This window comes from Talaromyces rugulosus, chromosome I (assembly GCF_013368755.1).
Source record: "Talaromyces rugulosus chromosome I, complete sequence".
NCBI classification, from domain to species: Eukaryota; Fungi; Ascomycota; class Eurotiomycetes; order Eurotiales; family Trichocomaceae; genus Talaromyces; species Talaromyces rugulosus.
The window spans coordinates 2,063,702-2,080,256 of record NC_049561.1 but is presented as its reverse complement, the minus strand read 5'-3'; the positions used below and the strand labels follow the sequence as shown (position 1 = coordinate 2,080,256).

The following is a 16,555-nucleotide window of genomic DNA, read 5'->3' as shown; positions in this document are numbered from 1 at the left end:
CGTACGGTGGTTCTTATCAAGCTATCATAATCGATAAGCCCGCCGTTGGCTGCCCTTGCATGCCATGGCTCTCCAAATTTTTATTTTATTTTTTAAAAATTAAAATTTTTTTGAAAAAAAAAAAGTTCCTGCAGGCTCGGCCAATGCATCATATCATGCACCTGGCTGGCCCGAGTCACGCAAGGCCGTTGTTTAACTTGGCCAGTGTGTTTGCTACACCAGTCGGAACCAGTTGACGCGTGTACTGATCACATCACATCTGAAGTTGACCACTCATTATTATTTTTTGTTTTTTATTTAGAATTTAACTTTTTTAAAATTTTGGCCTTTTCGAATGTGGACACGTACTGGCTGCATTCCGGCGAGTGTGGCGTTCTGGTTTGGGATATCGGCGAGGCCGGAAATTGTAAATTAGCTGGCGCTCGGAAGGTTTCACATTACAGTTACTGCTGGCGATTGCATCATAAGCATTATGATTATTTCCATACTCCAGCAGGAACCGGACAGGGCGCGGGGGCGTCCGATTCCGTGTCTCTGTGGGTGTCCCGATTAGGCAACGCTAAGTGGCAGGCTACCAGGCCTAAGACGGCGGATCACACTTTTGCCAGACTGATTGGATGCACTCGCTACCACACCATATTGTTGTTGCAAGACACAGAATCGCATTCACAGCACATCATGCAAGGCAAGAAACCCGTTGTCGCCGAAGGCCTCGACGCCACCTGACCGAAATATAACACCGGAATATGACGTCCCTCCAATACACCTGTCAATCATACTACGTACAACACTTGACTACCATTACATTATTATCGAAATAATTGAGCAGATACTATACTAGTCGGACTAACCGGATATCACCTAGTGCGGCACAGCGGCGGCCGGCCTCTGTTACCCAAGGACGAGACTGTTACAATAATACACGCCGCTAACTGCCCAGAATGACAGAATTGAGAAAAGCATACACGCCCGATTTCACACCACATCAGCAGTGCCTGCCGCCAATCATGGGGGCGTTTTTCCAACACCAACGTGTTCGCGCTGTGCAGTTGTGCGGTGGCAATCCAGTCGCAGGGAATGGTTAACAGGTCGTAAAATTACCGCCACCACCAAGTAGTGACCGAACATGCCACCAGCACCAGCTCACTCGACCAAGTAGGGAAATTGAGGCCAGCAGCAAACAACAAGTGGAAAGTTGGAAAACGGAAAGCGACCCCCACCGGACCCACTTCCCAGGCACAGCCCGGTTCTGGCAGCCACTGGCCGCGCGCGCTCAGCCACTAGGGCGGCGCCATCCGGCCGACCCGCCAATCCGGGGCGGGGACTGGGACCCCCCGGCCAGCAGAGTGGGGCGACATGCGTCAGGGCCTTTTTTTGGTGTTTCTTTTTCGTCCCGAAATCCCGCCCCGGACCAGGCGGCGTAGCGCGCCCCACCAGGCCCACCGGTACTGCGTGGGGCTGTCCCCCCGGCCCTCGTCCCAAGCTTAAGTGGCTGATTGGGCCCCGTCCACCACACCGGGTGCCCAGCGCCCAGTGCTTGCCACCCCACCCCGCCCGCTGACAGCCCGTCTGATTCGCCCGCCGCCCATCGCTCTGATCGCCCATTTTTATCCACGGCCCACTCCCCAGGCCTGTGAACTATTCTGTCTCTCGCTCTCTCTATCATAGTTAACCTCTTGCCTCTTTTTCCTTCCTCTTTCTCTTCTTATGCCTCATTTTTCATAATTCTTCCTTTCTTCTTTCTTGCTTCTGATTTTTTTGCTCCCTCCCTCTCGCTCTCTCTTAGTCTTCCGGCTCTAAGCTCCAAAGCACGTCCCCTTCCCTGGCTTGCGCGCTTGACCTTGGGTCCTGTCATTCGTTTGAATAATCCCTCTCTCGCAAACACAACTCGACTATCCTCAAATCAACTCTTAACTCGTTTTGGTTTTTTTTTTTTTCCTTTTCCTCTTTCAAATTATTGTTAGCTTGATCGTCGATATTTTTTTTTTTCTTTGCACTACTTTCGGTCTCTTCTTCCTTCCCACTTCCACGCAACTCGACGCTTGGAATTGAAGAACACTCAATAAGTTATACTGCAACCACATTCATTTGATTCGTTTGAATCACCACACTCTTTTTTACGAGGAAATCGACTCCTCCATCATCTCTGCTGTTATCGCCAGTATTAGTATTAGTATTTAATCACCGCAAGGCGAGTCCCCGGACCTGCCTACGATCCATTCTGCCTCTTTGTGCAGAATCAATCGCCTTTTCATTTGTTGTTTCTGTTCTTGGGTCTTCATCTGGTATCGACTCGGTAAGTTTTTGCCTCTTCTTTGTTCCCGAGTCCTGGGTCCTGACCGATCTATAGCCAGGAACAATAAACATACACAATGGAAACGCCTTATCATGTGCCGATGGGCTCCGTCCCCGCTCACACCTACATCTACGAAGTAGACTTTCAACAACAGCAACAGCAACAACAACAACAACGACCGACCGTTGGCCAATATGTCTCGCACCCGGCTGAGATGCCAGCCTTCCACGCTCCCATGCCCGTCTACCCCCAGCAGCAGCCCATTTTCACCGCTCACAAGAACCCGCTGCACTCGCACATGAGCATGACCCCCATTGCTTCGCCGCAACCGACACACCTCAAACCGTCCATCATGGTGCAACACGACTCGCCTGCCCTGCTTCCCCTCGACACGCGGTTCGTCAATGCCGACTTCTACGGGTTTCCCTCGACGCCGCCTCTGTCGGCCTCGGGCAGCACCATTAGCAGCCCGCCCTCGACCTGTGGCATGATCCATACCCCCGTCAACGGCTCGTTTTCCGGCTTTGAGAACTTGGAAGGTGTCAAGGAAGGCTGCGAATCGGACGTGCACGCCGAGCTTTTGGCCAAGCCTGAATGGGGACGTTCCGACTCTCCTCCGCTCACACCAGGTACGTTGACTTTTGTTGATGGTGATAGGAATAGTATGCTGACTAAGGCAGTGTTTATCCACCCGCCCGCCGTAACCGCCAACCAACCCGAGCTGCTTTCCGCCAGCGCCTCGTGTCCATCCCTGTCTCCGTCTCCCTCGCCTGGGCCCTCTGCGCTCATCTCCCAGCACTCGTCCTTTGCTGCTGCCGAGCCTGCAAGCTCCAACTTTTGCGATCCTCGCGAACTGACCGTCGACTCGACCCTCGCTTGTGCCACCCCCACCGACTTCCCTCCCTTGCCTGCTCTGCCGACTGGCGACGAGGAAGAGCAAAGGCTGCTCCTGGGCGGTGGAAACCTGACCCTGTCCAATGACGCGTCTGCAACTTCATTTTCCACCTGCTCCGAAGCTACTTTGACCACCCTGCCCAAGTTTGACAGCTTTTCGGACTTGGATTCGGACGAGGAGTTTGTGACCGGCCTGGTCGATTTTGCTCCATCCGCCTCGAGCTCGTTCTACCTGGGCGACAAGCGACAACGCATTGATCCTTACACCTTGGACGAGGACGGCTTCCTCAGCGAACAGAGCTTCGACGACTTGGACGAGGAGGACACCGTGGCATATTCTGGTTTGCCTGACCTCAGTTTTGGAGATAGCCCTACCGACGACAGTGCTTCAGAGGAGATGCAATCCAAGAAGCGTACCAAGAAGTCCAGCCTGCAGGAGCCTCTGTCTCCCGAGTCTGACACTTCGGACTTTTTCGGACAAGATATCCCCGTCAACACCCACGGCAATGCTAGCCAGAGCCAGAAGAAGTCGGCGCAGGGCAGCGGTGCTTCAAGCGCCAAGGGTGACTCTGGCGCTGCTTCCAGTGCTTCCGAAGGCTCGGCCTCGATCCCCGTGAGCCGCCGGGGTCGCAAGCAGTCCCTGACTGACGACCCATCTAAGACATTTGTGTGCAACCTGTGCTCGCGCCGCTTCCGCCGTCAAGAGCACCTGAAGCGTCACTACCGCTCGCTTCACACACAAGACAAGCCCTTTGAGTGCCACGAGTGCGGCAAGAAGTTCTCCCGCAGCGACAACTTGGCTCAACACGCGAGAACTCACGGCAACGGCGCTGTTGTCATGACTGTTTTGGAAGACGGCAGCGATGTCACTGTGCAAACATACGACGAAGACGCCGGAGCCCTCGGCACCACCCTGTACGAGGCTGCCAACGCCGCAGCCACCCACTCCACCACGAGCGAGTCGGCGTCGAGCACCGCGTCCGACTCACCCACCTCTGCAGAGCGCCGACCTCTGAAGAAGCGCAAGCGTGAAGAATCTGCCTAAACGCACAGTCATCATTGCTTCGCGTCTTGGCCCTTTGTCTAGGGCTTCATGACGACACGAGACCAGGAGATACACCTAATAGCCTCACTCTACTTATAGAGGCGCTTCTTGTAATCACCTTTCGAGAACATAGCTTTTTATACATCTTCGCTTCGGGTTCGGGTTTGATATTTTTTTTTTTTCCTTTGTTGGCGCCTCGGTTGGGTCGTCAGATATTATTATTATTTACAGCCATTGTTTCAGCCTGGATCGTCATCTTGCGACTTTTATTTTCGGAGCTCGGTTGCATTTGGTGGAAGACATGGAGAGAAAAAAAAAACTTCTGATGGATAGAGCTTACGATTACCACTAGTGTGAGTGGAAAATTTGGTGTGGGATATATATATCTATATATCCGCGTGATTGTTAGTTTTTGCATTGCTTTTGGATTTTGTTTTGTTTTGTTGCTTGCTGCTTGTTGTCCCTTCACTACCTTCGTGTATTCACATTTTTGTTCCCCTCTCGCTGATCTATTGTTTGCCATATTTCGATTTGTAATTATCTATTTTGTCTTCGACCCCCTTACGGTGCTGGTCACACGCCTGTATTATTTTTTTCTTTTACATCTGTCATTATCACATACCCATACCCTTTCGAGCACATTTTTCTCTCTATCTTTTGTGACTATCTTATCTCATATCAGCATTTTATCGCTCGTCTTTTTAACTTTTTTTTTTTTTTTTTGCCTCGAGTCCTTTTTGTCGCACTATCACACTTTTCTGTCGATATTAGTCTGGCACTGATTAGGCCGAGATATATGAAATCATATCAAAATAACAACCTACTGGTCGATCTTGTATATGTAACTTGTAGCTTGTAGCTTGTTAAGTAATTGGAGTTGACTGGCTACAGTGGTAGTATTTGCTTGTGGAAGGGTAATAATCCTGAAGGGAACCCAATAAAACCCCGCGGCTTCTCCACAAAACATCTTTTGCACATCAGACAGACAGACAGACAGAGAGAGAGAGAGAGAGAAACAAAATGACAATGTCATCCCCCGGACTCAACGTAATCGCACTGATTTCCGGCGGCAAAGACTCGCTCTACTCTATCCTGCACTGTATCCGAAATGGCCATCGCGTCGTCGCCCTGGCGAACCTGCACCCTCCGCTGCCGGAGGAGAAGGACTCACAGCAGCAGGAAGAAGAAGAAGAAGACGATATGGACAGTTTCATGTATCAAACAATAGGCCACAACATCATCCCGCTGTATGAAACAGCACTGGGGATTCCGCTGTATCGAGCACCGATCATGGGTGATGCAGTGGATACGTCGAGGGTATACGGTAATGACAGTACTACAACAACAGCAGCAGCAGCAGCAGCAGCAGCAGATGAAACAGAATCGCTTATGCCGCTGCTAACACGCATAAAACGAGATATTCCGCATGCCAACGCAGTCTCGGCAGGCGCAATACTGTCTACGTACCAGCGCACGCGCATTGAGAATGTTGCGGGTCGGTTGGGTCTTGTTCCGTTGGCGTGGCTGTGGATGTATACTGAGCTTCCTCGGCGTGACTTTCCGTCAACGTCAAGTGGGCTATTGGAGGATATGGCAGCGGTGGGCTGCGAGGCACGCATTATCAAAGCTGCGTCGGGCGGGCTTGATGAGGGTTCTCTGTGGGAGAATGTCTCGTCGAATGATGGGCTTGTGAGACGGCGGCTTGAGAAAGCCATGAGGCGGTTTGCGGTTGACGATCTGGAGCAGGCGGTTCTGGGGGAGGGGGGCGAGTATGAGACGCTGGCGCTTGATGGGCCGGGGTTTCTTTGGAAGCAGAGGATTGTTGTTGAGGATTCTGATAGAGGAGTTCGTTCGGCCGGGGGTGGGGTTTGTTATTCGACGATTAAGAAAGCAAAGTGTGTACCCAAGGAGGTAGGGCAGGGGGATATAAAGCCAGAGGATATCCGGAGACCGGCGCGGTTGGATGATTCTTTTCAATGGGCTTTGGAGGAGGTGTTGGCAAAAGACACAGTGCAAGAAGAGAGTGTCAATGGCCAATCTCCTTGTCAACCTCTCCCTGCAATCGACTCGCATACAGCAGCTAGCGATACAAACTCATGGACCGTTTCCAACGTCACCGCGCCCGAGGCTGGATCCGACGCTGGTGCACAGATGCATGGCATTTCAGCAAAGCTTCAAGACATCTTCTCCTCTCGGGGCGTGGCTTCTACCGACGACATTGTGTTCACGACCATCTTGCTGCGCTCTATGAAAGACTTTGCACCCATGAACGAGACCTACGTCTCGCTCTTCTCCAAACCCAACCCTCCAGCCAGAGTGACAGTAGCCTGCGGCGACTGTCTCCCCGAAGGAGTACAGATCATGGCGTCGTTCACCATTGACCTTGGCGCGCGCCATTTAAGAAAAGGCCTCCACGTGCAGTCCCGGTCCTACTGGGCGCCAGCCAATATCGGACCGTACTCGCAAGCCATCACTGTGCCATGTCAGCTAGACACACCGGTTGAAACCAGCGGAGGACTCGTTTTCATTGCCGGGCAGATCCCGTTGGACCCGGCGTCGATGGAGTTTCCGACCTCTGGTCTAAATGGCGAGTACGATGACTTTGGTCTCCATGCAACATTATCCCTGCAGCATCTTTGGAGAATCGGACGAGCTACGCAGGTTGATTGGTGGCTCGGCGGAATCGCATTTTTGGCGAGAGACGACAACGCCCGCATACGGACAAAAGCACAGTTGGCACATAAGCTGTGGCAGGCCATGAATAAATCAGCCAAAGAAGAGGAAGAGGAAGAACAAGAAGACGCAGAGTTGGATGTCTGGGACATCAAGCATGGTCTTCGTGAAGATCCTCGATCAGCACGGGGTGTTGTTCAGCGGCTGCCCAACTTTGAGCGTGTTGGCAATGATAATACTAATAGTGACGCCCAAACGATAAACACGCCCCTATTTGCAGTCGAGGTTGAGGCACTTCCACGGGCGAGCGATATCGAGTGGCAGGCACTTGGGACGACGTGCAGCGATGTGGCTCTGATGACTGTTGGTACTGTAGACCCCGATACGCGGATATGGCGCTCAAGGCTCAGCAACACCGAATTCTACACAATTAGGTTTGGAAAATCCAGCATAGAACATGGAAACCTGGATGACCGGATCGATACGGTGGTCTCGGAGCTACAATGCGACTTTGCGACCAGTCATGCCACGGTTTATCTTGCTAATGGTGTTTCTATCAACCGATGTAGGGCGGCGCAGGTCATTCCGTGTAGGAGCATTTGGGGAGATGGAGGGCAGGCCATGGCTGCTGTGATGACTGTACGGCTGTCAAAATAAATATTTATATTCGATAATAAATAGACTTGTAAATACATAGTATAAACAGTTGTATAAAAAGTTGATCGCTTAAAATGTCGTCTTCTAGACCTAGACCGGGCGATGCCGCAACGGGAAACTGCCACGCCACGCTTGCAGCACGGGACAGCTCTCCGTAAACAGTCTAGGCATGTGATTGCCTGGCGTTGCACTCTTGAGTTTGACTCTGTACATACAAAGTTTTCTTTTTTCTTTCTGTGCATGATTCACTCGCTTCGACGCAGTACACTCAGACTGGCAGCAATTCAGGCAATGCGAGAGTAGCCGGTATGACATGTCATGAATGAACCAACACTGTTGCCTGTCCGTCCTTGCTCTAACCTCCCCGTCATCATTAGGACAGACAACGATCCATCCATTCAGAGAAAAGAAAAAGGAAAGAAAAGGCATGGCAATACGAAATCAAGGCGGTTGAACACATCTCGATATACAGATGGCACAATCACGCTCGCCGTCGCCGTCGCCATCGCTCTCCTCGCAGTACCCTCCTCCTCTTCATTCTCCTTCCGATCGTCTGCGCACGCTGTCGCGATCTCCACATCCATACCATCGCATCGGATCGAGGCTGGCAGAGCTACCACAAAACCAGAATCCCTCGCTGGAAAGCACAAGCACAAGCACAAGCACGCGAAACAGTCGGCGAGCGCGCACGTCGAGCGATAGCGGCACCGAAGCGGACGATGAGAGCACCGGACTCCTAAAAGGTCTGCCAGCACCCCCCGTCAGGTCGCGCAAGGGACTGCGCAATGGAATCGATCGCGATGAGCCAGACGATAATCATCGACTGGGCTGGTCGTTGTTTGTGACATCGGCTCCTGCTGCTACAAAGCGCAGTTCGAGTGAAGAGTCAACCCGCATCTCGGCGTCGGCGCGACAGGTCATTGCGCTCAGGAAACGCAATGAGATTCTGCGCAGGTTGACTGAGACTGCGCTTTTGGTTTCTGTCGGTGGGATTGTTGTGCTTCGTGACGATGTGCGCTCGCATGCGTACTCGTGGCATCGAGGTAGGTGATGACTCTACAAGACAAAAGAGGGGTGCTGACTATTTTTTTAAAAAATATAGAAATATGCATTCATATATCCCTTGTTGTTACGCTTTATGCTCTTTATCCCCTTCGCATATCGTTCTGGCGCCGGAAACCTCGCGTGACTTTCTCGTTTTGCATACCCTCGACCTTCGACCCAGCGCCGTTATTATACCCTGTTCTGATACCTGTTTTTGTGGCCCTGTCGGCCAGCCTGCACCGCCCAGCGCTACTTCTCCCCAACATCATCCTCGGCCTCTCGTCGATTCCGTCGCAGGTTATTCCTTTTTATAAATTGCATCACGGTCTTCGCGTCTGCCACTGGGCAGTCGCCTGCATTCCCGTTCTTCTTTCAGAGCATCATGGTGGCATGCCACTGTCTCTGCGAGAGCTGGACTCGGAGTTACTGCTTTTGCTATTCCCTCTCCACCAAGCGTTGATACCCACTCTGCACTTTCTTCTAACCACTAGTCTCCTGCCGACCGAGCTTCAACTGCTGGGAACTGGACTGATTAATCTGTTTTTATTTGCGGACTCGCCGCAAGCCGAGATTCTCAAGGCGCTCCTATGGCTGGGCGGGCTGAGCGTCTGGGTGCTTTGCCGCACCGTTCTTCGCTGGGAAATCACCCTGGCGCGCATCCCTTCTTGGAAGTTTCGACGACCGCCGAATAGTTCCCTGTCGCCGAAGAAGCTGATCAATTTCCTCGACCACAAGCTCTGCGAGAAGATTGGCGGGCTTGGTATGAATAATAGTGAGGATCCGGACACGGATAGCGACGATGCTGATACTGCCTTGGTATCGACCACAAGGCGCCAGAGGAGCTTTCCTTCGTGGCAGGACAGCTTTTTTTCGCGGCGCGATGTTTCGTCGTCTGCCACTGAAGGCGGTGGCGGCATCAAACTGGACGATCTGTGGCCGACATCGTGGGCAAGCACGAAACAACTTCTCGTCTCGCATAGAAGACGACACACGCTGGACACCATTGACGCAGTCCGGCCCAAGCGGCCGCGAATGACGCCCGGCGGACGACGCAAACGGTCAATGACGCCGGACCTTGCCTCCTTTCTGTCGTTGACTGCAGCACAGGCGCGTGTTCGGCGGTGGCTCTATGCCGGGTACATTTTTGGTGCTGTTTTGTTGATTGTACTGGGCCCTATCCGGAAATACATTGCAGACAAAGCCTTGTATGGAAGTGACCCCTTTGGCTGGGCACTTGGATATTTGTTTGGCAACATCCCGTCCTTTCGACTGTGGACGGTGATGTGGAATCTCGAGCATTGGATCCAGCTGCCCGTCCGACGTGAGGAGCCGTATTGCCATGCTGGCTGGATGGAACACATCCGCCACGACACCTTTGGAGAAGCCAGCACGCGCCTGCTGATCAGCGGGTATTGTGCTGTTGTGTTGTTGGTGGGCATGGCCGTGGTACTGCAGCTCAGCAGGGTGGCCGAGGTGGACACACGGCGCAAGGTGTTCCACGGCATGATGGTGCTGATGTTCCTCCCCGTCACATACATCGACCCAGCCTTTGCAGGGCTGGCGCTGGCCCTGGTACTCTCGGTCTTTTTACTGCTGGACCTGTTCCGGGCATCACAAGTCCCGCCCGTCGCGAAACCGCTCACGTATTTCCTGGCGCCGTACACTGACGGCCGCGACCACCGTGGCCCTGTTATTGTCTCGCACATTTTCTTGCTCATCGGATGCGCCATCCCGCTCTGGCTCTCACTCACAGACACACCGCGCACGGGAGACCATCCCTGGCGCGGATGGGACGTGGCATCTCGCGACACCAGCATGGTTAGCGGCATAATATGCGTGGGCATGGGCGACGCCGCCGCGTCTCTAGTCGGCCGCCGCTTCGGCCGTCTGAAATGGGTCTGGGGCGGCGGGAAATCGCTAGAAGGCAGTTTGGCCTTTTCAGTTGCTGTCTTTGCTGGCTTGATGATGGCGCGCATCTGGCTGAGTGCCGGTGGCTGGTATATGTCGCCGCCGACGACGACGACGTCGTGGCTGCTTGTCGCGGTCAAGTGTGCGTTTGCGGCTGGTGGTGCCAGTCTGACTGAGGCGGTTTTGACAGGGGGTAATGATAATGTGATTGTTCCGGTGGTGCTGTGGCTGCTTTCTCGCGGACTGGAGATTTGAAAGCTTTTTTTTAATAAAACTATTGACGATACTATTATACATACATGCATACATACGGATATTGGGTTGGAACTGGCTGTATTATACTCTAGCTATACAAATGATACCAAGATATGATACCAAAACATATTATTATGGCCGGTTTCATCTGTGTGACCCACATAGTATGGAGTAAGAACCGCATCGCCCAAGGCAGATATATCATCTCTGGCTGCCTGGAGAAGGAAAAAGTGAAAGCTAAGAAAGATCTTTCAATTGCTCTTGCTTGGCTTGAATCAGCTCTTCAAGAAGTTTAATCTCCATTTCAATCCGTGTCTTTTTGTTCGAAATATCGATAGTAGTAGTCTCTGACGACTCCGTCTGGGTTTTCTTTGTCAAACTCGATTTCTCCTCCTCCTCCTTCTCCTCCTTCTGCTTCTTATCGACATCAACATCAACATAACCTAACAAATTTCCGATCATCATAACGACCGTTAAGAGAATAAACAACACCAAGGCAATAATGGCAAATGCAATTATAACTGGCAGACAAAGCTCAACTAAGACATGCCATACACCGTAAACAACGTAGTAGACTCTTTGTAAAAAGCCGGCATTTTCGTAGCTGGGATTATGAGACATTTATTTCTTGTGGGAGGAAAGAAAAAAAATGAATTGTATAAATATTATTATAGAGAGAGTAAAGGTTTTTTTTTTGTTGTACTTAGACGTTGCGGGAACTTGCAGCCGTGAGGAGCCTTTTATACGATCGAGGCTACGTGTCTTGGGGGCGGAGCCAACTGGCTAGTGATGTGCTGATAAAATTAGACGTTGACGCAGTCATTAATATTAGAATATTACTATGAGTGCTTCTAATATCTGGGCCGTTAGTTCTCTATAGCCGGAACGCTTGTAATTACTACTAGTGTAGGTGAAAGAGCCAGAACTAGAAGAATAGGCAACAGCAAGAATAAACAGCTCTGCTAAAATAGTTTCCATAACAGCATATCCCGTATGCAAAGATCCACTTATTATATGACGTACGAAAGGTGGTTCGTGACTAAATCCGTACCTTTATGTAGTTCGAGTGGTAGTCGAGTGAGTCATGCAGGCCTCCTGCATCGAGGCCTGCATGCAAACGCCTGCGGAACCGATCCGCTCCTATAGTTTTCCAGGGCAAACAAACAACCTTGCATATTTTGTTGTATTCGTCTTAATTTATTAATATTAATATCCTAATTACTACCTAGTCTACCACTACCGCATGTTTCATGTTTCAAAGCGGTCTGTCTGCGTTTGCCTGGGCTGCCTAGCCTTGGCTGGACCGAGGAAATGGCGTTGTCGATCTCGAGGCGGTGACTGCTTATCTCTTGGATGGACGCGCCAGTCAGGGAGGGCCATGCAACTGTCTCGTCTTTCTGTGTTTGCGAAATATACTCTGCTTTCATAGTACCGTATACTGTATGATATATTGTATATAATATATGCATATATATGTGTAGATACAGTATTGTTAGAACCAAGGGTTGAAGTGGGGCATCGGCCAATCACAGCGCGGGATTCTCCCAATCCGGGGTTTAACGATGACACAATAAGTATAAGCATCAGCATCAAAGAATGAAGAATGAAGAATAAAGAATATTATTAATAAAAGTGTTTGCGTTTCTCTTAACCCAGATCGGACGACCAAGTCATGTCTATATCCAACTTCGAGGCACTGCAGTCACTGGATGAGCAGTTTCCGCCCCGTGACCGCCGCTGTGACTCGGTTTGCGGCTATAACTAGTCACGCACGCTGGCAGAACACCCGGACTGACCTCGTACTATATAGAATACCGTCAGGGGTACATGGAACATGCCGTAGATGATCGCAGATATTACATATTATTACTCTGTAGATACGGCAATACGTAGTACTTGTAGGCAGTAGTATAACTGGTGACTTGTCGATGCCCCCGCCCGGCGCCCCCGCTAGGCCGCATCGGGCCATCGACCACCAATTGCTCATATCTATCGCGTCTCGTCTCATCTCTGCTTCTCTTCTCTCGCATCATCCTTAGCTATATTCACGGCTTCAACTTCGACTTCAACTCCCCCCCGTCCCCTTACCTCCACGTACTCCCCCTCGTTACCGCGCTCTCTCCTGCCTGGCGCGCAACCTTCCTACCCGTGCTAAGTGCTACTCGACGCTTATCTTTATCGCCCAACCTTTTTGCCTTCCGTCATATCGCTTCGGAACCTTGGGGGAGTTCCTGCAACATCCGGCATTTCCTTTGGCTGCGTTCCAGTTTCCTCTCGTGTCCTGCCCGTCGTTTGACCTGATCGACAGCGCCCATACGTTTTGCGTTTCTTGTTTCTTGTCTCGTCCATTCGAACATCAGCTACCCACTCTCTGTTATCGACACCCTGCCCATCACAGTACTCATGGGCAACGCTTGCTCGCCATCCCCCAGTGCCCCGCTGTATCGGTAGTCGTGAAGGAAAGGAAAAGGAGCGTTGGAATCGCCTCGCCCGAATTTACGCCGCCTCGCTCATGGCCTCTGCACATCCTCCGTCTTCGACAAGGCGGACCCGCGATGGGCCTCGCCCGGAGGTAGCCATCGGCCCCTACACGAGGCTGGACGAGATTGGCCGCGGCAGTTTTGCGACCGTCTATCAAGGCATGCACTCGGTATGTAGTTTATTCTGTGGCTTGATAGTGGAGGGGAAAAAAAAGGGCATCTGCTAACAACTACTCTCTAGCGGCATCGCTCCTACGTCGCTATCAAATCCGTTAACCTGTCCAAGCTCAACAAGAAACTCAAGGAGAACCTCTGCTCCGAAATCGATATCCTCAAAGGCCTCCACCACCCACACATCGTTGCTCTGATTGACTGTCATGAGTCCTCCGCACACATCCATCTGGTCATGGAGTACTGCGCGCTCGGAGACCTCTCTCTCTTCATCAAGAGGCGAGATACGCTCCGTGACCATCGCTATACTAGGGACATGATCATAAAATACCCCAACCCGAATGTGGGCGCTCTAAACGAGGTCGTCGTCCGCCATTTCCTCAAACAACTCTCGAGCGCTCTCAAATTCCTCCGAGATCGCAACCTGATCCACCGCGACATCAAACCCCAGAATCTCCTCCTGTGCCCGTCGCCTATTTCCTACCGCAACGGAGTCGCCCAGGTTGTCCCCTTTAAAGGCAGCGATGACTCGTTCACGCCTCTGGCAGGTCTCCAGACACTGCCAATGCTCAAAATAGCCGATTTTGGCTTCGCCCGTTCTCTGCCGTCAACCTCCCTCGCCGAAACCCTTTGTGGCTCACCTCTATATATGGCTCCTGAAATCCTACGGTATGAAAAGTACGACGCCAAGGCTGACCTCTGGTCAGTTGGGACCGTGCTATACGAGATGGTTGTTGGCAAGCCTCCCTTCCGGGCGTCCAACCATGTTGAGCTACTTCGCAAGATTGAACGGCAAGAGGATAACATTCGTTTCCCGGAAGATATGGAAGCATCCCAGGCAATCAAGTCTCTCATCCGTGGACTTTTGAAAAGAAACCCCATCGAGCGGATGAGCTTTACCGACTTTTTTGAAAACATAGTAATCCAAGAGGACATCCCCGGCTTGGTTGGGGATGATCTAGCGTCGGCTCGACGTCGTTCCTCTGTCGAGCTGTCAGGCAGCCCACATCACGACATGCAAGATACCAGGCCGCGACAACCTCGCGACCAACGGTCGTTGGAGGATATCAAAGAGCCTACTCCTGCTGCCGCACGCTCACCCATCTCTACACCACCCCAGCAACACGGCAGTCCTCGGGCTGCCTTGGGTACTTCACCTAGATCAGAAGCCATGCAGCGGACTGCAAGCGGTGATAAAGTATCCCGCACGAGCGATCTACAACGAGCTGCAGTTACCGGCCGACGGCCTGCTCCAGTTTCACATACAACTTCCCCTCTACCAAACCAAGTAGCAGTCGAAAGACGGCCAAGTCGAACCTCACCACTATCATCGCCAGTGATTGAGCAGGAAGAACGAATTGTCAAAGACGAGCGTGAGCGTGCTGCGCAGGACGTGGCCTTTGAGCGCGACTATGTCCTTGTTGAAAAGAAGGCTGTTGAGGTCAATGCTTTTGCAGACGAGCTGGCTAATAGCCCTCGCATCCATTCCGGCAATGGACAGGCTGTGTCTCGTCAATCCGGTGGTGTTGTGCGGCGCGCAACGGTGCAGAATGTCCCTTTGGCCAACATTTCGGCGTCACCCAATGCCGTACAAATATCCGGACGCGCCCGCGCTGATTCCCATACTCGCCAAGGTTCATACGAACGTCGCTATGGACAGAGTCCCACATCGGCAACGTCGGCAATTTCGAAAGCACTCAACATGGCAAGTGGGCGGCTATTTGGTGTTGGGTTCTCGCCTCCAGTGGGATTGAGCAAGGGAGGACGATCTCCTCCTATGGCGTACAATCCTTTCCCTACATATCCGACGGCCCAGCAAAGTCTCTTGCTGACGGGTGACGGCGGAAAAGCAAATGCTGCTACCTTGGACGAGGATACGCGGACGGTCCAGTTCATTGAGGAGTGCGCTACTCGAAGCGATGTCGTTTATGGGTTTGCCGAGGTCAAATATAAGCAACTCATTCCGCTCGCCCCGTCTATGCAGACCGATAACCCGGGACAGCTGGGAGATCAAGTGTTTCCAGATTCTGACGACGGCGAGTTAACCCCAGATGCCATCGTTACGCTATCTGAAGAAGCTCTCGTGCTGTATGTAAAAGCACTAGCGCTCCTCGCCAAATCAATGGACATTGCTGGAGCTTGGTGGACACGCAAAAACCGGGGCGACATCTTTAGTGAAGCTAGTCAAGGCATGCCCGCCACCAATGCATTGGTAGGCACTCGAATCAACGGCGTGGTGCAATGGGTCCGCAACCGCTTCAATGAAGTTTTGGAAAAGGCCGAATTTGTTCGCCTTAAATTGATTGAAGGTCAGAAGCAGCTCTCGCCTGACCATCCGAGTCACCCGGATAACCATTCAGTCGGATCTGTCTCTGCGGGTGCTTTGGGTACCTCGGTAGACAACGTTATTGTGAGCTCAGGGGTCACGGCGGAGAAGCTGATGTACGACCGCGCTCTGGAAATGAGCAGAGCGGCCGCGATCAACGAGCTTACCGGAGACGACCACTCCGGCTGTGAGATTGCCTATGTTACGGCAATCCGCATGCTCGAGGCAGTTTTGGAGAATGACGAACTACCTCGGAGTGAGAAGAGCGGCGACAAGGCTGGCGATACGGATAAGATTGTCCTCGATGGCGTTCAAGTGGAGGATCGCAAGGTGGTTGTCAAGCGTAAGTGAGCAACACCAAACCATCGAAATTCCTGCTAACGTCTTTCTTTTACAGTGGTGGCGAGCATTCGGGCCCGTTTGTCGTCTCTCCGCAAGAAAAAGGCGGCGATGAGCAAACGCAAGTCTGCGCCTGTGGGCACGTCTCCAGGCAAAACGACACCTACGAATAATCGACCCAGCTCACCAGCAATCGCTTATCCGGTTACAGGCATTAGCCCGCCACGGTGAACAGTACGACTTTTATATGCCGTTTTATATCCGTCGAAAACGGATAACTTTGGATACCTAATTATAATAATCCCTGGCGGGAAGTAGAGTTCTTATTCTTCGTTGTTGATTTTATTTTTTGCTTTCTTACTTTTGACACTTGGGCTTGGATGGCATTGGAATATTGGAAGAATTTGGCCCTGGAGTTTTTTTTTGTTTCGTTTCGTTTTCTTCTTTTATTCTGCCTACATATTTTT

The 16,555-nt window shown here is 51.8% G+C and overlaps 5 protein-coding genes across 5 annotated transcripts; 4 read left to right on the top strand and 1 right to left on the bottom strand.

Annotated features, from left to right (window-relative positions):
• Positions 1-2,372: 2,372 nt before the first annotated feature.
• Positions 2,373-4,235, top strand: TRUGW13939_00699 (uncharacterized protein; the record flags this gene model as incomplete). Its single annotated transcript, XM_035483906.1, has 2 exons — positions 2,373-2,925; positions 2,977-4,235. The coding sequence occupies 2 exons, from the start codon at positions 2,373-2,375 to the stop codon at positions 4,233-4,235; spliced, it is 1,812 nt and encodes a 603-aa protein (XP_035339799.1).
• Positions 4,236-5,261: 1,026 nt separating this feature from the next.
• On the top strand, positions 5,262-7,565 carry TRUGW13939_00698 (uncharacterized protein; the record flags this gene model as incomplete). The annotated part of the gene is made up of 1 exon (XM_035483905.1): positions 5,262-7,565. The coding sequence occupies one exon, from the start codon at positions 5,262-5,264 to the stop codon at positions 7,563-7,565; it is 2,304 nt and encodes a 767-aa protein (XP_035339798.1).
• A 472-nt stretch (positions 7,566-8,037) lies between these two features.
• TRUGW13939_00697 (uncharacterized protein) lies at positions 8,038-10,772 on the top strand (the record flags this gene model as incomplete). The annotated part of the gene is made up of 2 exons (XM_035483904.1): positions 8,038-8,608; positions 8,668-10,772. 2 exons carry the CDS (start codon positions 8,038-8,040, stop codon positions 10,770-10,772), a joined length of 2,676 nt encoding a protein of 891 aa, XP_035339797.1.
• A 237-nt stretch (positions 10,773-11,009) lies between these two features.
• Positions 11,010-11,393, bottom strand: TRUGW13939_00696 (uncharacterized protein; the record flags this gene model as incomplete). The annotated part of the gene is made up of 1 exon (XM_035483903.1): positions 11,010-11,393. One exon carries the CDS (start codon positions 11,391-11,393, stop codon positions 11,010-11,012), a length of 384 nt encoding a protein of 127 aa, XP_035339796.1.
• Positions 11,394-13,284: 1,891 nt separating this feature from the next.
• Positions 13,285-16,319, top strand: TRUGW13939_00695 (uncharacterized protein; the record flags this gene model as incomplete). Its single annotated transcript, XM_035483902.1, has 3 exons — positions 13,285-13,422; positions 13,494-16,092; positions 16,147-16,319. 3 exons carry the CDS (start codon positions 13,285-13,287, stop codon positions 16,317-16,319), a joined length of 2,910 nt encoding a protein of 969 aa, XP_035339795.1.
• Positions 16,320-16,555: the final 236 nt, after the last annotated feature.